The sequence below is a fragment of the Hippocampus bargibanti genome, linkage group LG01, assembly GCF_051943395.1.
Source record: "Hippocampus bargibanti isolate YZ-2025 linkage group LG01, ASM5194339v1, whole genome shotgun sequence".
Lineage (NCBI taxonomy): Eukaryota > Metazoa > Chordata > Actinopteri > Syngnathiformes > Syngnathidae > Hippocampus > Hippocampus bargibanti.
Window position 1 is genome coordinate 25,056,817 of NC_142734.1, and position 22,379 is coordinate 25,079,195.

General features: G+C 43.5%; 1 protein-coding gene across 1 annotated transcript in view; it reads right to left on the minus strand.

Annotated features, from left to right (window-relative positions):
• LOC148903555 (solute carrier organic anion transporter family member 3A1-like) overlaps positions 1–18,568 on the minus strand; it is a 66,833-nt gene extending 48,265 nt beyond the window's left edge. The window contains exons 1-3 of the mRNA XM_089004970.1: positions 17,184–18,568; positions 16,903–17,040; positions 9,759–10,215 (exon numbers count right to left, since the gene is read on the minus strand). Of these exons, the coding sequence (XP_088861096.1) occupies positions 9,759–10,215; positions 16,903–17,040; positions 17,184–17,204 (616 nt within the window). The 5' untranslated portion in view covers positions 17,205–18,568. The remainder of the gene's footprint in view (positions 1–9,758; positions 10,216–16,902; positions 17,041–17,183) is intronic.
• Between the last annotated feature and the right edge of the window lie 3,811 nt (positions 18,569–22,379).

Genomic DNA, 22,379 nt, shown 5'->3' on the forward strand with positions numbered 1-22,379 from the left:
AACGCCTTTTGAGATCTTGCATGGCAGACCTTTCATCCTCCCATTATGGGAAGCTGTGCCCTGGCAAGAAAATGAATCAGATCCAGGCGCTTTGTTGGCAAAATGGTTGTGTGAAATGTTTACAACAAAAGAGGTCCAGTCAGCATGTGTCCTGCCGCAGTCCTCTTTGTTTCCTCCACAGGAACAGAGGCGGCTGCGCCCCGGAGACGAGGTGCTGATCAAGGCAATCAAGAGGAAGTCCTGGTCTGCACCAAAGTGGGAGGGGCCATTCACCGTGCTGATCACAACGCCAACTGCCATCAAGATCACCGAAAGAGACACCTGGGTGCATCAAAGCCATTGCAAGATCGTTCACCAACCAGATCCTGAGCAGGTGGAAGAGAGATGGAGCCAAACTACTCAATAGCCATGGGTTTGGTCCACATCATCTTGCTGTACGGATTTGTGGGGGCAATCCAGATGACACACGTAGAGCCTCCCATTCCATCAGCCTGCAAAATTCCATTCTTACACCCAACGACGGCAGAAAAGTGTCCAAACATGGCACATCCTGCAGCCTGCTTGCCCAAGAAGCAAAACGAATTGTCGTCAAGATAGCTCGAGGGAACTGGTTAGGAACTGGAACTGGCACAATGACTGATATCCAACTTGCTATCATAACTCATGATGTTGCAGGATGCATGGACTTGAGACTCTGTCCTGATTTTCGTGAACATCACACTGGTTTTCCAGTAACTATATGCATCATGTCATCTTTGACATCACCAGTCGCAACATCGCCTTTACACCATAAACCACACATCAAACTGACAGCCTATATGGAAACACCTGACAAAAAGGCCAAAAATTCAGGTGTCATGGACGCATTATATCAACCGTTTGCAGGAGAAAAGCACGACTGGAATCCGTTGTTATCAAACACGTGGTATCGTTATGCTACATTAATTGCTAAACAAAACAGGAAAAGTAATTGTTTTGTGTGCTCGTATATGCCTCATTCCGTGACGCAACAACAAGTGCATTCAAAGGTATTTGGAGATAAAATGGCTCGAGCTGCGTATATGTTAATGTCTTCGCATAAACCTGATCACCATTTTCCGGTTCTTCGCAATACTTCGAGAGGAGAGATTGTTCCAAGTTTAGATACCATTTTGGAAACTGAAAATCAGGTTATGACCGAGAGCGGGTTGTGATTATTTGAGAATTTGTTGAGTCTCAAAATGTTGATAAAGTCTTTTTTTGAGAATTTGTTGAGTCTCAAAATGTTGATAAAGTCTTTTTTTGAGAATTTGTTGAGTCTCAAAAAAAGACTTTATCAACATCGCAGGGATAATACTAGTGGGCCTCAATCGGCAGTACATTTGCACCTAAAAGCTAGCAACCACTCATTTGACGACAATGAGGTTAAAATCTTAGCGAAAGAACATAGATGGTTTGAAAGGGGGGTAAAAGAGGCGATTCTTATAAAACAACAAAATCCTTCATTAAACCGGTCTGGTGGTGTGAGGTTCAATTTGGATCGTTCATACAATAGCCTGCTCAGGCAAAACAGGTTAGGCAACTTTCGCAATGCTGATGAGGGTCGTTATGCTGATGAGGTGATACCGGGGGGAGTGGGGGTAATAGGCCAGTCGTTAGTCAGGAATGTAGGAACAATCAGTGGGGCCACAGGGAGGGGTCCCGCCCCCCCAACCTGAGAGTAGGGACCTATCATAGCTGTGTCCGGCGCCACCAGGTCTGGACATTAGGGATATATAAATGGGGCCGATACGACCAGTCAGACTTTAGTTCGCTGACGAAGCCTCTTGGATAGGAGGCGAAACGTCCGAAACCTGCACTTTTGTACAGATGACGGCTGAAGAAACCTTCTCATCGATGGACCACTCCTGTACGACTGAGAGCTTACACAGACATGTTTGGTGTTAATTGATTCATTCACCAAATGGGTGGAAATTGTTCAAAAGAAATCCGATGCATTATGCAAACATATTCCAGAACATGGTATACCAAGAATAATTTGGAGTGATAATGGGCCACATTTTGTTAATGACGTAATAACCAAAATTTCCGAACATTTAGGTATTAAATTAAAGAACCACTGTGCATATCATCCACAGAGTGCAGGATTAGTTGAAAGAACAAATAGTACGATAAAAAAATCCACTCAGAAAAACTATGGAGGCAACAGGCAAACCATGGCCTGAATGTCTCTTTTTGGTTAAATTATATATGAGAATAACGCCTACTAATAACGGCTTAACGCCTTTTGAGATCTTGCATGGCAGACCTTTCATCCTCCCATTATGGGAAGCTGTGCCCTGGCAAGAAAATGAATCAGATCCAGGCGCTTTGTTGGCAAAATGGTTGTGTGAAATGTTTACAACAAAAGAGGTCCAGTCAGCATGTGTCCTGCCGCAGTCCTCTTTGTTTCCTCCACAGGAACAGAGGCGGCTGCGCCCCGGAGACGAGGTGCTGATCAAGGCAATCAAGAGGAAGTCCTGGTCTGCACCAAAGTGGGAGGGGCCATTCACCGTGCTGATCACAACGCCAACTGCCATCAAGATCACCGAAAGAGACACCTGGGTGCATCAAAGCCATTGCAAGATCGTTCACCAACCAGATCCTGAGCAGGTGGAAGAGAGATGGAGCCAAACTACTCAATAGCCATGGGTTTGGTCCACATCATCTTGCTGTACGGATTTGTGGGGGCAATCCAGATGACACACGTAGAGCCTCCCATTCCATCAGCCTGCAAAATTCCATTCTTACACCCAACGACGGCAGAAAAGTGTCCAAACATGGCACATCCTGCAGCCTGCTTGCCCAAGAAGCAAAACGAATTGTCGTCAAGATAGCTCGAGGGAACTGGTTAGGAACTGGAACTGGCACAATGACTGATATCCAACTTGCTATCATAACTCATGATGTTGCAGGATGCATGGACTTGAGACTCTGTCCTGATTTTCGTGAACATCACACTGGTTTTCCAGTAACTATATGCATCATGTCATCTTTGACATCACCAGTCGCAACATCGCCTTTACACCATAAACCACACATCAAACTGACAGCCTATATGGAAACACCTGACAAAAAGGCCAAAAATTCAGGTGTCATGGACGCATTATATCAACCGTTTGCAGGAGAAAAGCACGACTGGAATCCGTTGTTATCAAACACGTGGTATCGTTATGCTACATTAATTGCTAAACAAAACAGGAAAAGTAATTGTTTTGTGTGCTCGTATATGCCTCATTCCGTGACGCAACAACAAGTGCATTCAAAGGTATTTGGAGATAAAATGGCTCGAGCTGCGTATATGTTAATGTCTTCGCATAAACCTGATCACCATTTTCCGGTTCTTCGCAATACTTCGAGAGGAGAGATTGTTCCAAGTTTAGATACCATTTTGGAAACTGAAAATCAGGTTATGACCGAGAGCGGGTTGTGATTACCAGTATGCGTTGCAATGTACGGTATAGGTCAAAACTTAGGTTTTATAGATGAGGATATATGTTTATATGTGCTACCGTTAAACACCAATGTCACCATTTTACCCGTATCTTCACATCTTTGGTGGTTATGCGGTTGGAAAGTATATTCTTTTATTCCTCCGAGAGCCTACGGTATGTGCGCACCTGTTAATGTAACTGACAATACTTTCATCGTTACCAGTCGTCCAGGGCACCATCATGTGAAAAGAAGAGTGTCGTTTAAGCCCCATGATTCGATCTGGGGAACTGATGTTCCAGAACAACTCAAACACCATAGCACTGGTAGTAAAGTAATGTTAGCTCTTTTTCCACAAATTGGAGTGGCTAAAAACATACTACAAATTGAAACAATTGACTACAGGTTTCAAGTGTTTGTAAATGCCAGTTTGGAAGTAGATGAAATGCAAAACACCGAAATTGCAGCAATTAGACAAATGCTGCAAAATAGAATGGTTTTGGACCTTTTGACAGCCCCACAAGGGGGCGTCTGTGCTATGGTGGGTGACACTTGTTGTACGTACATACCCGAAGAAGCGAATTCCATAAACATGACTGATGCTTTGTCTGTTATCAGGGATCTCAGAGATGCCATGGCCAAAGATCGACGGACTGATCACCCGTGGATTTTTGACGGGCTTTTTGGGGGCCCCTGATATAGGACTTTTCTCAGAATGTTTATCCCTTTCGCAATTGTGATTGTACTTATTTTCTTAGTCATTGGTTGTATTATTCAATGCTTAAGAGCAACGCTAATGAATATGATAACTAATTCTCAGGTGAATTACGCAAAGGTTTTGTATCAACAAATGCGTGAAGGGGACCCTGTGTTGTAGCTAGGAATAGTACACCATGGCCAGAGTGTGGTTGCTCCAACAAACAAAAACAAAAAAGAAACGGAGGGCCGAGAAGGAGTTTTCCTCATTAAAATTCAAAACTCACAAATGGAGAGGTTGCAAATCACAGCAGCAAAGTTGTGATAGAGGTTTTTCACCTTCTCCATGGTGTTAGATAGGTTAGATTAGGTTAGATAATATTAGATAAGGTTAGACAGATTAGATAAAACAAAGTAAAATAAAATATAAAGAATGGTTCCCTGTGCAGTTAGTACACTGTAAACCCGAACAGTACTACTGACTTAAAGTCATTGAGGTCAGTCAACTCAAAAGCCGATTTTTTGTTTCAAAAACTCAAACGTTTTGAGTTTTTGAATGAGTCCTGCGTTTTTAATTTGCAGTAGATCAATACTTTTGAGTTCATGTCAATCGTTTACTCAAACATTTTGAGTTCACGGCAGGAAGCTGCGTGATGACATCACTGCGTGCTCTCATTGGACGCCATTTGAATTCTCAACGGCTGAATCTGGCAGAGACCGACGGATTATTTTTTTTAAATTATATGTGGAAATACAAACAATCGTATTTAATATCAATGTCATCCACTGCTCGAGCCAAGGACTTCTCCTAATGTTACAAGCTCTTCTGTGGTAAGTAGGAATTTTTCTTAAACGTCTCTTGTTTGTAGAAAGACACAGCAGTGTTATTAAGAGAATTGTACCGCGCAGGTTTGTTTGGGCGGTGGTGGAGTAACAACTATCACGAGGTTGTTACTGTTTGTGTCGGCGAAGGTCTGAGAATAATCGTCAAATGGGTGTTAAATTAAGTTTTATATGAACTTCAAAAGTTATAAGGGTCACCCGAAATCCGCCACACAGATGCTGCAACGCCAGCAGGTTGGTGCTTTGAGTTAATTTTGTTTTAAACGGCAGCACAATAAATCATGCTAATTCAACGTGCAACAGTTATGCTGCCGTTTTAAGAAGGCACTAAGTAAATATAATGCTAGCCAAATGAAATATCCCTCTGTACAATTGGTGTAGTTTTAAATGGTCATTCATGTGTAAACATACAACTTTTTAAATGTATTTTTGAAACTGCAAACACCTGCAAACACCATTTTTCAAACTGCAAACACCTGACTGGCTTGATGGCATCATTTAATCTGGTAAATTAGATTATTTATTCAATTTAAAAAGTAAACATGGATCAGGGTGTTTTATTAAATTAAATGATTACATTTGTTGTTGTCTGTTTTTTCTATTCAAACTTTTAGCCCAGGGGGGAAATTGAGTAACACCACCATTATCTAAGGTATGTTTACATTTTTATTAATGCTACATGATTAATTACCCGAATCATATTAAAAATAATACATGTATGTATTATTTTATATTGAACAGTATTTTACCTAAACTTAATTCGCCATAGGTCTCCATAGGCCACTGTCTTGGGTTTGAGATGCTGAAGACAAGTACTGCAATGTTAAGCTCCTGTCGCTTTCCCCAAATTAAAACTTGGCTTTTATCTCCTCTTGCTTTTGATAAAGAACAGCATGATATACACGAGACGCAGTCTGGCCCTTCGTGCTCTCCATGCATACCTACGAGAAGATGACTCACAGTTCTTCAAAACATGCAATGTATGTATTGCCTGACTTAACACAAATGTCTATTGATGTATTTTGCAGTGGGAAGAGGATCCAAACATTGAAAACATTCCTGTCGCACTTCTCTCCGTGACAACTGACAACTAGCGCCATCTTGTTTAACCCCAACAGCATTTCTGTTGTGATAGAAGATGGCATTATTGTGAGATGTCTCCCCAGGTTGGCTGATACACACCTCCTCTTGTTTGGTTTAATGTATGCACTGCATTTAGATTCTCAAAAAAAAATTAATCCACACATTCACCTTCACTCAGAAAATACTGCTGTGTCTTGATGATAACAGACCACTCAAACCACGGCTGCTAAGTTTGAAAAATGCTTTGTTCCGCAATATTGAAGGCCTCCAATATTACGGAACAAAGCAACACTGGATAAGTAATTTCAGTTTTACTCTGCTTTGTATACCTAAACATTGATGCACTTTTTGTGACTGATTTTGTATTCATAATTTGATGTGTAAACCTAGATTTCACCAAAATGTCTTTTTTCATTTCACAAATACTGTTTGTTTTTAGTAAGTTTTACTTTGATTTGCACCTTATAACGAGTACATTGAAATGTATTCTTTTGTAATTATTCAAGTATATGCTTGTCAGAGAATTTATATTTTAACAGAACAGCAGAGTATAATTTGTTGTTTTTTTCTATTTTGTTTTGTTGTTGTGTTTATTTCACATCTTTATCACGATGTTGTGTTAATTACTAAAAAAAAACTGCTCAGGGGTTTATTTGTTGTTTTGGTACGTGGACATGCTGTGCATTGGATACTGTTATGAATGTTTTATCAAAGGTTGTTTTAAACCTTAATAAAAAATGTGCACTAAAACAGACATGTGAGGTGGGTTTTTGTTTTTAGACATAGAAGGCAAATGTAAGTACAGTATACATGAATATATTTTTGTCATGATCTGGTTGGGGACCAACGGGGGGCGCTGTCGGCCCCGCCTGCACCTGCACAGGTGCTGGTCGTCCTGATCAGATTGGCGACCAACGGGTAGCGACGTCAGCCCTGCCGGCAGCCTCGCAGGTGCTGGTCGTTATAATCACTGACACTTAAAAGGACACCCGGCACGACCATCCGGTGTCGGTTCATTGTTTGCTGCATGTTTGTTGCATGCTGCGCATGTGTTTGTTTAACCTTGGCGGACTTTAACTTTTGGTCTTCTTTTGCTACTTTGTATTTTTTCCATTCAGATGATTTTGATGCTTTACATTTTGTTCCTACTGACCTTTATTTTAATACAATTTGTCAAACAACCTCCTACTCACTCCTGCCTGCTTTTTGGGATCCGCACCCGCCATCACCACCTAGCAAACCGTGACAGAATGAACCGATCAACCATCGGATCCCGCAGGTACATCGGACCCGTCTCATTTCATTACGTTAGCCCGAGCCTCGTCGAGTTTGAATTGCGTCACTCGACGAGCCGTAACGTCCACGTAAACGTCCGGCCGAGACCTCCTTCCAGGTGGCCGTCCAGGGTGACACTGGGAGACTGGCAGTGCACGCCCACGTCCAGCCACGCTGTCGTCGTGCATGACGAATTGAGTCTCATCCACGACGAGCCGTGCAACGTCCGCGTCAACGTCAGTCCGAGACCCCACCCGCTGGATTCCGGAGCGGCTCTGGACTGGTCTCGTTCCCCCGGTGCCGGGCAGTTCACGCCCACGTCGGCGTCCGGCCGAGACCTGGTCCCATACGGCCGGACGGGGTGCCATTCTGCGCCTGGCAGTTCGACGTCCACGTCGGCGTCCGGCCGAGACCTGGTCCCATACGGCCGTACGGGGTGCCATTCTGCGCCTGGCAGTTCGACGTCCACGTTGAGCTATGCGCCGTCGCGTGAACGTGCGAGAGGGATCGCACTCACGCCCACGACGATCCGTGCCCCGTCTTCGTCCACCCCAGGCCGAGTCCCGTTCCCATCAGGCCGCCGCCCGTCGTATGCTGGAGAGGCAGCGGTTGCCCTCTCCACCGATCGATCCCTGCCGAGTGGACCTTTTGGGAGACTGTTGGGACTTCTGGAAGCAGCCCCTTGAAGGGGGGGTACTGTCATGATGTGGTTGGCGACCAACGGGTAGCGACGTCAGCCCTGCAGGCAGCCTCGCAGGTGCTGGTCGTTATAATCACTGACACTTAAAAGGACACCCGGCACGACCATCCGGTGTCGGTTCATTGTTTGCTGCATGTTTGTTGCATGCTGCGCATGTGTTTGTTTAACCTTGGCGGACTTTTACTTTTGGTCTTCTTTTGCTACTTTGTATTTTTTCCATTGAGATGATTTTGATGTTTTACATTTTGTTCCTGCTGACCTTTATTTTAATACAATTTGTCAAACAACCTCCTACTCACTCCTGCCTGCTTTTTGGGATCCGCACCCGCCATCACCACCTAGCAAACCGTGACAATTTTTTCATGTAACATTATAAATTGGAGTTGGTTACGCCTAAATATGAAACCTAATTTTAACTTAAAAATTAAGATAACAAGAAAACATTAGAGTAAACTGAAAGTACATCTTTTAAGTTCATTCAAACTCATAACATTTATGTCCAAACAAACTCATAACATTTAAGTTCAGTCAAACTCATAAAATGTATTTCCACTACTCAAAATTTTTGAGTAAACTGTACTCAAAAATTTTGATGTAATCAGTTGCCATAAAAATTTTGAGTACTTTCAACTTGTTGGGTTTTACAGTGTATGACGTGCATGCATGAAAACTGTTTTGGAAATGTATGAACTGATGTTTAAACAGGAGGGAATGATAGAGTGCTTATGCACATTAGTAAACATATTACGTTATTTCATGCTTAGATTAGTAAACATATTACGTTATTTCATGTTTAGCTTAGTACATATTATGTTATTGCATGTTTAGTTTATTCTACATGGATTGTTAAACTCATTAGTTGAATAGTTTTGAAAGCAGGATGTAACAAGTTTCAAGTTTCAGTCTAAATGTTCTCTCCCAACATACTTGCCCGTAGCTGATTGGACAACAGATCGCTGCTGTGTGACTTCCTATACTTGTCCGTAGCTGATTGGACAACAGATCGCTGTAGTGTGCGTTCAAAACTAGTCCGAGCGGGAGGTCCTGTCTCTTTCTTTGTGCTCTTTGTTCTGTGTGCTCCTGGCTTCCTGCTCCGACGAGAGATGTGCTTTTTTGTCTCACTAGAATAAAGTAGTTTTGTTGTTCACCATCTATCGTCCTCGATGATATTTTTATCACAGAACTTCGTTGAACACCGAACCAGATGAGAAACAAGAATTTGAACAGAACAGTAGCACTACTGAAGGCCTAGCGATGAAAACCACACCACCCGTTTTTCAGTCTGGATCAATTCAGATGTAGGACTACTGAAGGCTTAGCGATGAAAACCACACCACCCTTTTTTAGGACTGGATCGATTCAGACGTAGCACTACTGAAGGCCTAGCGATGAAAACTACAGCACTCTTTTTTAGCACTGGGTCGATTCAGATGTAGCACTACTGTAGGCCTCGCGATGAAAACCACACTACCATTTTTTAGGACTGGAGCGATTCAGACATAGCACTAGTGAAAGCCTGGCGATGAAATCCAGAGCCTGCCACGACGTTACGATGACGGTCAAGCGAGCGGAGCCGCCGGCGCCGCGCGAAAACGAGAAAAGGTAACGTCTCATTGGTCTCATTCATCACCCTCTGCATCTCGCGATCATTTTCAAGGACTAAGAACACAGCAACCATTTGGAATTACGCGCGGCTTTCGCGGACGCTCACCTATGTAGAGGGAGGAGTCTTTCTTCTTGACGTGATCGTCGATGTAGGACACGCCCAGGGGCTGCACAGGCGTGGCCCCGATGCCGAGCAGGACCTGGGCCCCAATCAGGAGCAGGTACATCATGTTGGTGTTGCTGCGGTTGGCGCAAGTGGCGTCCTCGGCTGAGCGGACTCGGCCGGCGCTGGCGTTGGCGCACACGTCGCGCCCGGCGTCCGTCCTCCAGGTGTCGCCGATCTCGTACTGGTTGGTCAGAAACTCTGGCAGCGCCGAGAGGAAAGCGCCCAGGGCCATGACCACGCCTCCGCAGCCGATTAGCCGGGGCCGGTGCGCCTTGGCCCCGAAGTAGCTGACGAAGAGAATGAGCGCCAGGTTGCCGATCTCAAAGCTGCTGGCGATCACGCCCACGTCAGCGCTTTGCAGGTTGAAGCGCCTCTCCAGTGTGGTCAGGACGCTCACCTGCAAGACAGACCTTTGCCGGTCAGCCAATTATTTGCCGTCGCACCCCGAGAGACGGACGCCCGACGCCCGTGTGAAGCGTTGTGAAGGTTCTGGGTCTGGCGTGCCTGCGGGATTCGGAGCCGTTCCTGTGCTGCGCGCGAACTGCTGCGACACACCCGACTGGTTCCTAGGCTATTTTCAAAGTGGTGCCAAACGCTCCCGGGGAGCCCAAAAGGAATTTTCCATTCTCAGTGGCTCCTTCAAATTGTCCCAGGCCACCAGAACTCAAAGTCAACCGGCGGTTTTGGCATCGGACCGTTTTTTTGCGCTCAATTTGGCTGACGTGTGAAAGTAAAAAAATGGTGCCACACTTTATTGCTGACGTGCAAAGGACAATTTGAAAAAGGGGTCGTCCATCCAGCGCCTCAGCACAAGTGATCTTCCTTGTAGTGTGATGTGTCGTTCGCAAAGAGAGCCGTTTTAATGAATGCTCTCTGTGCACATATAAATAAAAATATTTGATATACGGTATTTTTTACATGAGTAATTCTTTTTTCACATAATTTTACATGATTTTTGGCAGTTAATTAATTTAAGCAACAACAAACAAACAAACTGTTGAGCCATTTGGGAGAAGAGCCGGTCGGATCTTTTTAGTGAGCCGAGCCAAAGAAGTGGCTCTCTGAAAAGATGAGGGAAAGCTAAAGTTAATGATGAAAAGGTTTCTTCAGCCGTCATCTGTTCTTCTTTGAAGGTGTCGGACGTTTCGCTTCTTATCCAAGATGATTCTTCAGCGAACTAAAGTCTTACTGGTAGTACCTGCCCTATATATATCCCTACTGTGCCGGACTCTGCTATGATAGGTCCCTGCTCTTAGGTTGGGGTGAGCAGAGGACTACTCCCTGCGGCTCCACTGATTGCTTCTATTGTCCTGACTAACGACTGGCCTGATTGCCCTAATTGCTCTGGTATCACTTCATCAGCATTACTGTTGCTGTTGTACGAAAGATCCAAATTGAACATCACACCACCATATAGTTAAGGATTTAGCTGTTTCATGAAAATCACTTCTTTTACTCTCCTTTCAAACCATCTATGTTCTTTCGCTAAGATTTTAACCTTATTGTCATTAAATGAGTGGTTGCTAGCTTTTAGGTGCATATGTACTGGCGATTGAGGCCCACTAGTATTATCCCTGCGATGTTGAGTCTTTTTTTGAGAATTTGTTTAGTCTCCCCAATGTATTGCTCTATACAATTTTCATTCTTACAATGTATTGAATAAACTACATTACTTTGTTTTTCATTTGGCAGCCTATCTTTTGGATGCACTAATTTTTGCCTCAAAGTGTTTATCGGTTTGAAATAAGTAGGAATTTTGTGTTGCCAAAGGACTCTGTAGTTTTTCAGAAACTCCTGCGATGTAAGGTACTGCTACTCTCTCCTTTTTGTATCTTCAGAATTTTTGGTTTCATTCCCTATTCTTTCCTTCTGACATTTGTTAAAAGACCACTGAGGGTACCCACAGTTTGTGAGTGCTCTCCTGATATTTTTGACTCCTTTTTTTGACTCCTTTTCTCTACCTTGGACGCTTGTTGGTATGAGTTTAGCCCTATGCTGGAGGGTTCTGATAACTCCTAGTTTGTATTTTAGAGAGTGGTTAGAATCAAAAACTAAGTATTGGTGAGTGAGCGTAGCCTTCCTAAAGGCTTCTGTTTTTTTGCGTAGCCTTCCTAAAGACCTTTGTTTTTAGGAAGGCTACGCACACTGACCAATACTACTTTTCGACTTGACCTGTAAGGTTTGACTTTGCCTTCTGCCAACGTCAGCGTCTCAAGGATGAAGATCCTGGTGCCGATGATCAGCGCCCAGACGCGCACACACTCACGTACGCCCGGCATGACAGCTTGGCTTGTCAGCGTGAAGACAAGCCGAGCGCTTTTGGACGCCATCATCCAATTAGGAAGTGTCCTAGATCACGCTGGAGCGTCCGGAAACTCTTGCTTGCGCCTGCGACCCACAAACGTCATCAAGCAAAGAGGCTCAGGTGCCTTTGTGCCCGTCCTGACCTGAGCCAAAAGGCGGGCCAGACGGAAATCGCCTCGCGCTGCGGGTCGCTCGCTCACGCTTTTGTCAACGCAGCCAAAGGTCCAGCCATTCACAAACAAATCGTCGCGTGTTATTATTAGACGTGTCGCTCACTCGCGACACGGTTGCACCACCTACAACTGGGAAATGAAAAAAAGTGGGCCAAATTCAAAAATGGACGGCACCCGATTGAACTACATTGCAGAAGTATACACAACTGATTGAAATCAAGCAAAATACAGTGATAGCTTGGCTTATGAATTTAATTGGTTCCCAGAAAGTGTGTGTAGGGCCAAAAGTGTGTAACCCAAAAATTAATCTCCCATAGGAAACCATTAAAATGAGAATAATCCATTCCCAGGTCCCCATAAAACATGATTTTGTTCTAAGTAAGCCGCAAAACTACAAAAAATATACCTTGTTTAATGTATAATAAGTGTGATATTGTATTGTAATAAAAGAAATACACTGTACTGTGTAATAAAATCATTTTATTTACATTTGTGATGGTAATGGCTTAAAAGGATGGGGTGGGAGGAGGTCGGAGGGAGGGAATTGCTGTTTGGAAGGAGAGTCACATTCCACAAGGACTGTAATTAAAGTAATAAACTGTACTGTATAATAAAGGCGTTTTATTTACCTTTGTGATGGTTTGATTGGATTGGATTTGCCTTTATTAGTCTCACAGTGAAGAAATTTACATTTCACTCATTTTCATTTTGATGGAATCGATGATGAGGAACGTAGCCTTCTTTCACCATCTTGAGGAATGCTTTCTCTGCGATAATTTTATCTTGTTGAGGTCGATAGCTTTTTGCATCAAGTGTACAGATGACTTGTGCGGGTTATTTGTGGAGCCTGATTGATGGCATATTTTAACGTTGCAGTCTACACTCTGTCTTTGAACTATCAATAAAGTTGAAACGAGTCCAAATGTCACTGTTTTCTATCCATTTTCTCACGCTCTCTCTGTCGTCTGCCTATCTCATTAATGTCCCCCCCTCCCCGACTTACGACTACCTGTACTTACGACCATGAACACCAGACCCAATTTTTAAAAAATTTAATTCTACGCCTGGCACCGCAAGGCGCTTGCGCCGCCGCCTCCTTGAGACAGTTGGTTCTGCTTCGGAGTGAGGTGGTGGGTTTGGCGGGTTGGGCGCGCCAGCGCTGCAGAAGGCCGCAGGGTTGAGCCAGGCGTTGACAGAGAGAGCGGGGTCAGGTCAAGGAGAGGGCAACCGTAGGAAACCGGCGACCCTGACCCACGCCCAACTGCCCCCGCGGCATCCGAATCAGGTCATTTAGTCATTTAGCACAGAGTCTCTATTCAACATTTTGAATGGATTTCGACCATTTTGCCTGACGACCGTTTGGTCAGAATGGAACTCAGTCGTAAATCGGATGTTACCTGTATTTCTAAATGGCAAATGAAAAACCATTATTTGACTCAAATCTATTTTTCATATACATCAACAACTTTAATTCAAGTCAAGGAATGTATTCCTCCACAAAATAAACATTTTCCATTTTCTTGAGTGACTGCACAATCAATCCTGAGCTATTTTGAGATTGGACGGTATAATAATAATAATACATTTGATTTGTAAGCGCCTTTCCACACTCTCAAGGACACTTTACAATCACAGGATATATTCTTTCTGCGGGTGAGCAGCGGCAGCCACACGCGCCAGCGTTCACACAACTCAGAAGTAACATAAAGTATAAAAAGTACATAAGTCTGGCTCTTGAACCAATACACAGGTAACATCTGACTTACGACCGAGTTCCGTTCCGACCAAACGGTCGTAAGTCAAAATAGAAGTAGGTCGAAATCCATTCAGAGAAGACAAAGAAAACAGACTCGTCACAATATTTCTTACTTCAACACATTTTTTGGCTTTAAAGATCGAAGATGTGCTGCAACAGCTCTGAAATGCTTCCCATTCGCCAACAAATTTGAATCATGAACAGCAGTTTGCCGCAACGAATTGTCACGAGAATGTTTGTTTGCTGACTTTTGAATCTCTTCTAGAGTTTCTGTTGTCACGCTCCATATTGCAACATGGATGTCAATCAATGTAAATACTGCAGTGCACCATGGGTAGATGAACCATAATTATAATAATAATAATAATAATAATAATAATTATTATTATTATTATTATTATTATATAATTATTATAATAATTATTATTAATAATAATAATAATAATAATAATAATAATAATAATAATAATAATAATGATAATATATTTGATTTCTAAGCACCTTTCAAAACTCTCTAGGTCACTTTACAGTCAGAGGATAAGAAGTTTTTCTGTGGATGAGCAGGGCTGGCTAGTTATTAGCTATATAGCTGGCAAGCTATTAGCTGTTCAGCTGGCTGGCTGTTAGCTGGCTGGCAGTTAGCTGGCTAGCTGTTGGCTATCTATTAGCTATCAATTAGCTGGCTGGCTTGATATTAGCTGTCTAGCTGGCTGGCTGTTAGCTATCTGGCTATCTATTAGCTATCCATTAGCTATCTAGCTAGCTATTAGCTGTCTAAACTCTCTAGCTGGCGGCTATCTATTAGCTAGCGAGCTAGATATTAGCTGTCTAGCTGACTGGCTGTAAACTGCATAGCTGGCTAGCTGTGGCTATCTCTAGCTATTTATTAGCTATGCATTAGCTGGCTGGCTAGATATTAGCTGTCTGGCTGGCTGGCTGTTAGCTGTTGGCTATTTCTAGTTTTTTATTAGCTATGCATTAGCTGGCTGGCTAGATATTAGCTGTCTAGCTGGCTGGCTGTTAGCTGGCTAGCTGTTGTTTATCTGGCAATCGATTAGCTATTTATTCATTTACTTCATTTCCCATTTGGTGAGTTGATTCAGTTACTAGCCAGCCCGGTTGACTCGTAGCAGTGTTTGAAATAACGTCTGCCCGGAGGCCCGGGGCGTACAACTTTTACGTCAGGCGTACAACTTTACAAACGTCTCGGCCCAGGTGGCCAACAACCTCTTCAAGAAAAAAATAACATAAGATTTCAAATCAAACGTTTGTTTTATTCAATAAAGCAAAAGCTACAAGCAAACCGCTACAAGTCACGTGGACTCCTCTTTCTAAGCGCTTTTCAAAACTTCACAGTCACGTATAGTCCGAAGCACGAACGTTCGTTTGGCAATTTGCATACTCGACACGGCAGCCGCTGCTCACCCGAAGAGAAACTTATCCTGTAACTGTAAAGTGACCTTGAGAGTTTTGAAAGGCGCTTAAAAAATAAATGTATTATTATTATTATTCATTATTACCATCATCATCATCATTATTATTATTATTATTATTATTATTATTATTTGTCTTTTAAGGTGTCAAAGATTGTCCCGTCAAAGGCGCCCAAACGGAAAGGGTGAAAGGTTCCATGGCGCACTCCTGATGGCCCGTCGGCAACATATTCCCACACTTACTGGCTGTTTCTTTTTGTTTGTTTGTTTTTACAGCGTGGGGTTCCCATGCCGCCTATTTTATTGCGGGGTGGCGGGTGGGGTGGCTCCCGTGCTTCCCTAAAGGCTTTTATTTTATTTTTTTTAGCCCAAGAAACTAGTGATAATAATTCCGGCTCTTTTCAGAGAGCCGGTTCTTTGGGCTCAGCTCACGAAAAAGCGCCTAAATGGCTCCTCAATTTTTTTTTGCTTAAATTAATTAACTACCAAAAATTGGGTAAAATTGTGTGAAAAATGAATTACTCATGTAAAAAATACACGATAGAACTCTGGTGCGTGTGGCTGCCGCTGCTCACCCTCAGAAAAAAAATATCCTGTGACTGTAAAGTGTCCTTGAGAGTTTTGAAAGGTGCTTATAAATGACATGCATTATTATTATTATTTATGTCATGAATCCGTTTAAGGTATCTATTAGCTGTCTAGCTGGCTGGCTATCTGAATTACGTATGTAAAAAATACACTATGTAAAATATTTTATTTATATGGCTTGATGTATATGTGCACAGAGAGCATCCACGAACTTTCACTTTCCCTGTGGTTACTCTGGTCTGATGATAAGCTGACACGAATTTGTTTTTCTTATTAATAATGTCATCATACCAACTAGTAAAAAATATAATTGAATAATAACAGCATAATGTGATAACATTTGTCCACCTGTCTACCCAACCCCCCCCCCCCCCACCCCCCCCCTTCTCCTCACTGCTACGTGTGCTGTAATTCTCCCCTCCCTCCTCTACCACGGATATCGACCAATCACGTGCGGCTTTTACCGAAGACTGGGGGTGGGGAATAGAGGACAAAAATATCGGCTCCCATTTCTGGCTCCTTGTGAGGAACTGGCTCTCTTCGTTCACTTCAGGCTCGTTCGCGAACGGCACATCAATAATGGAGAATCCAGTTGACCTGAGACCGTGACATGATGGTCGGTCGTGGACCAGGGCTGGGGTGGGGATTGTGGGGGGCCTCCCTACTTGAGTACGTCCCAGTGCTCTTGACAGGGACGAGTGCCCCTCGCTGTCTGATTTGCAGTCGGAAAGTCCACCCCCCCCCCACCCCCCACCCCCGCCTTCCTGCGTGAAAGTTGCCCATCCACCAGCAGCGCCGTGGGAGCCCACTCGCCCGCGCCGAAAACTCACCAGGTAGGCTCCGACGGTGCCCTGGGCCAACATAAGGGCACATTCCGAAACCAGGAAGATCTTGATGTTGGAGAAGCACGACGACTTGTTGTCCGCTGGCGGCATGTCGTCCCCGGCGCTCCCGCGCGACTTGTTCACCTGCAGGCACGACAAACTTTCCACCACCTCGTCGGAACTTTTGACTTCCACGCGCAATAAAAAACAACAACAACAAAACACAACCCTAAAAACCGTCGCTGTGAAGTCTACTTAAGGAAGCCGAACGACACAAGTCCGAGCACCTCGCCGGCGCGACTAAACATGTCGCCGCTGTCTTCTTCTTCTTCTTCTTTGTCGTCGCCGCCCTAGACGTCGAGGGCGGGAGGTCGGCGAAAGTGCCACACGGGGCGCATAAGGGCTATCAAAGTCTCCTCCGAGCGGAGGCTCCACTTGGCTTTCAAGTTCTCAAGTCTTCCTCTGGACCTTGGGGCGTCTCCCCGCCCTCTCAGAGGCTGGGGCGGAAGGCGCGGCTCGGCGTGGGGGTGGGGGAGGGGTCCTGCTCACTCTTTTGGACCAGCGGCCCCACCGGACGACTCGACACGGGACGAACTTGGGAACTTGGACCCGTGACGGGCGTCGACCAGTTTGGTCGAAAAGCGACGCTAAATCAAGGATGGGATTTGGATCACGTGGGCGCGTGACGTCACACGCCGCCCTCATAAAGAACCCATCGACTAACTTTGATACATAATAACTTGCGACCGTTTTGTCGTAACTCTGATGTTCCCTGTATAGTCCGAGGTTATCCTTCAGATCTTCTGTGGTAGTGACATGCTCGGAGCAATTTATCAAGAAGGCACCTGGGTGTCATAATAATAATAATACATTTGAGTTCTAAGGGCCTTTCAAAACTCTCACGGTCACTTGACAGTCACAGGAAGTTTTTCTGTGGGTGAGCAGCGGCAGCCACACGCGCAAGCGGTCACTCAACCCGGAAGTAACTCAAATAGATAGAAAGCTAGCTAGCTAATAGATAGCTATTAGATAACTATTAGATCGCTAGCTAGGTAGCTGATAGATAGCTAGCCAGCCAGCTAAACAGCTAGTGGATAGCTATTAGATAGTCATTAGCTAGCTAGCCAAATAGCTAGCTAGATAGCTAATAGGTAGCCAATAGATAGCTATTAGATAACTATTAGATAGCTAGCTAGCCAGCCAGTTAGACATCTAATAGATAGCAATTAGATAGCCATTAGGTAGCTAGCAAAATAGCTAGCTAAATAGCTAATAGATAGATATTGGATAACTATTAGATAGCTAGCCAGCCAGCTAGATAGCTAGACCATCTTGGATTGGATTGGATTGGATTTGCCTTTATTAGTCTCGCAGTGGAGAAATTTACATTTCACAGCAGCAAAGTTATGATTTGCCTTTTTTATTAGTCTCAGAGTGGAGAAATTTACATTTTACTACACACTACATTTCACATTAGCTAGCTAATTAGCTACTAGCTAGCTAACCAGCTCTTGGCTAGCTATTAGCTAGCTAGCTTTCTATCAGTGTTATTTTAGGTTGAGTGAACGCTGGCGTATGTGCCGGCCGCTGCTCACTCACAGAAAAAAAACTTATCCTGTGACTGTAAAGTCACAATGAGAGTTTTGAATGGCGCTTAGAAATGAAATTTATTATTATTATTATTATTATTATTATTATTATTATTATTATTATTATTACTTGTGCCCGAAGACAGCTGAGATAGGCTCCAGCACCCCTCGCAACCCTAATGAGGAATTAGCGGTATGGAAAATGGATGGATGGATATTATTATTATTATTATTATTATTATTATTATTATTATTATTGTTATTATTATATTTATTATTATTTATTAACATAATAGACACAGTCATTCAATCTCAAAGCACTTTCTCTTTGTTGTATGAAGCAGTTCTAGATGAAAGAGCAGAGGATCAAAGCCTCCTTTTCACCAGTGGACCATGAACGTCATGCTGAGAACGTGCAGACGTCTGCTACAACCTACGTTTTGAACGCAAACACGAAGCGGTCACATGTATTGACCAAGAGATCATCTCACATTTCCTGTCCCAGGTCAATCCGCTTCAATTCTTCAGTTCCACACACACGTGGTGGTTGAGGTGGTGGTGGTCATCCGTTCCAGTCTCCACCCAAAAAAAAAACAAGGAGACCTTTTTGTGATGTGGTTTTGAAGGAGAATAACAACTTTTCGCTTTACGAATGTTAAATTCGCGAGAATACAATCTTGGCATTCAAACTATTTTTCGGGAAACACAGGGAGCACCACAATGAGTGATGTTCGCTCATTCTGTAACGAGCCAGTTCTTGGAGCTGGATCTCTGAAGTGAAAGAAGCTGGAAAATGGCACTAGCCTTTTTTTCCCCTCTATTCCCCGCCCCCAGTCTTCAGTTAAAGTTGCACGTGATTGGTCAAGATCCATGGTAGAGAAGGGCGGGAGGGTTACAGAAACACAGAGCTGCACATGATAATAGATAGGCAGACGGCAGAGAGAGTTTGAGAAAATGGATAGAAAACAGTGAAATTTGGACTCGTTTCAACTTTATTGACAGTTCAAAGGCAGAGTGTATACTGCAAGGTTAAAATATCCCATCAATCAGGCTCCTCAAATAACTTGCACAAGCCATCTGTACAATTAGAAGAGTAGTCAATTTAAGTGCCTTGTACGCTGGGTCCGAGAGGACAGTCATTTCATCTGTGTGGTAGTTCATGCATATTAGCATATTTGACAATAAAGCTGACTTTGACAAGCAAGGGAACCAGCTATTAATGAAGTTTCTAGTCTACATGCATCTGTTGCAGTATCACAACTTCCAACATGTACAACCCAGAGCTCCTTGGGACACTTTATGCAAAAAGCTATCAATTCCATCAAGCATCAACGACCATCACAAAGATAAATGAAACGACTTTTTATACATCACAGTTTATGTCTTTAATTAGAATAAATTAAAATTTTATTAGAAGGCGCCGCGAGAGTGGCTGCCTTTCCAGCAGCTCATGTATTTCGTTTTTCTACTTTCATTCCTTTCATCACTTTGCTGCTGTGAAATGTAAATTTCTCCACTGTGAGACTAATAAAGGCATATCCAATCCAATAATACCATAGCACATTTAGTATACGTAAAGCAAGGTATATTGTGTGTAGTTTTAAAGGACAACCGACGTCTCCGGACAAGTTGTGTCTCTCATCTCATCTCATTTTCCGTACCGCTTATTCCTCATTAGGGTCGCGGGGGTTGCTGGAGCCTATCTCAGCTGTCTTCGGGCATGAGGCGGGGGACACCCTGAATTGGTTGCCAGCCAATCGCAGGGCACACAAAGACATACAACAGTCACTCTCACACTCACACCTAGGGACAATTTTGAGTAGTCAATCTGCCTGCTTGCATGTTTTTGGAGTGTGGGAGGAAACCGGAGGACCCGGAGAAAACCCACACGGGTCCGGGGAGAACATGCAAACTCCACACAGGGAGGCCGGACCGGGACGCGAACCGGCGACCCCTGCACTGTGAAGTCGGTGTGCTAACCACTCGACTACCGAGCCGCCCCAAGTTGTGTCCATAATTTGTAAAATTGCTTCAAATGACTTCTACTGAGCGTATTTTACAAAGATTCCACCGCAGATGTTACATTTTAAGACTCGTGCTGAATATTCCGGAAGTCTTGTTTTTGAGTTGGTGACGAATCCGTGCGTGACGTCACTGACGTAAATGCTTGTTTGGTCTGAAAACCTTGTGTTGCGCCAGAAGAGGGCGTCCAAGCTCCATATATGGAATTTATCAGCCTGTGGAAACGCAATACACTGTCATGTCGACAAGAGGTCGCCATTTTCTTCTGCCTATTTTTGAGTGAGACATTTAACCCCAATGTTGCCTCAAAATGGCACGGAATAAATTATTTAATCGATTTCAGAACTATTTGAATCATATTCATAACTGGATGTGTAACAAGAAAGCATATTCTCCGAATCTGAAGCCATTGTTTTGATTCACTAGCAATGCAAGACGTCTTGGCATGACGTCACGAACTGGGGGCGGCACTTTCTGAAAATGCCCAATTCGCAGCTCAATTTTTTGCAGATTTTGGACACTTTAAAGGACAACCGACGTCTCCGGACAAGTTGTGTCCATAATTTGTAAAATGGCTTCAAATGACTTCTACTGGGCGTATTCTAATAAGATTCCACCGCATATAGCTATATTTTACGTTTTAAGACTCGCGCTGAACATTCAGGAAGTCTTGTTTTTGAGTTGGTGACGAGTCCTCACGTGACGTCAGAAAAGGACCGCCTCCTGACCGTAAAAAAAGACGCATTGTAGCGTCTTTCCATCACGTCAATGTATTTTGCTGTACTGTTTTTTTTTTTAAACCCTTGTGTTACATCCAAAAGCTCCAAGAGGGAGTCCAAGCTCCATGCAAGGAATGTATCAGCCTGTGGAAACGGGCTGATTCATTCGTCACAGGAGCTGGTCGCCATTTTTCTGCCTCTTTTGTGGGACGTTACATTGCAGTCCAGATGCCTCAAAATGACACGGAAGGACGTCTTTAATCGATGGCAAACATGTATGCTTTCCTCTTCAAAACTATTTGAATCATATTCATAACTAGATGTGTAACAAGAAAGCATATTATCCGAATCTGAAGCCATTGTTTTTATTCTCCAGCAATGCAAGACATCTTGGCGTGACGTCACGAACTGGGGGCGGGACTTTCTGAAAATGCCCAATTCACAGCTCATTTTTTGCAGATTTTGGACACTTTAAGTCATTTTTATTGATGTTTTGCATTTGACTAAAAATATCATACTGCGTGTTTTGGGTATTTTAGATGCTATAAAACGTTTTTCTGATGTCAGTTAAAAAACAAAAACGTGACGTCGTTTGCCCTTTAAGTCATTGTTATTGGTGTTTTGCATTTGAATAAAAATATCATAGCGCGTGTTTTGGGTATTTTAGATGCTATAAAACGTTTTTCTGATGTCAGTTAAAAAACAAAAAAGTGACGTCGGTTGTCCTTTAAGGCTTATTTAGTAGAAATGTCTGTTTTATGGGGACCTGGGAACGGATTATTAGCATTGTAATGGTTTCCTATGGGAAATTAATGTTTGGAATACACACTTTTCGCCTTACACACACTTCCTGGGAACCAATTAAGTTCGGAAGCAAATGTATCACTGTACTTGGACTCGGCTGGTTCCCTTAGTCCAGTCATGCAGACACAAACAAACAAGATCAGGTCTCAATGCTGTTGGAACTCGTCTTTGTCTTGTTTTTTCTTTATCTTCAAGCAGAGAACCCAAAATCCACCCCACCACAGGGGGATTATTAAAGTGTCTGTTTACATCAGGTGTCGCAAACCTATGGCTTGCGAGCCATATCTGGCTCTTTTGATGATTGCATCTGGCTCGCCTCTTCTTCTTTTCCTTTCAGCTTTTCCCTTCA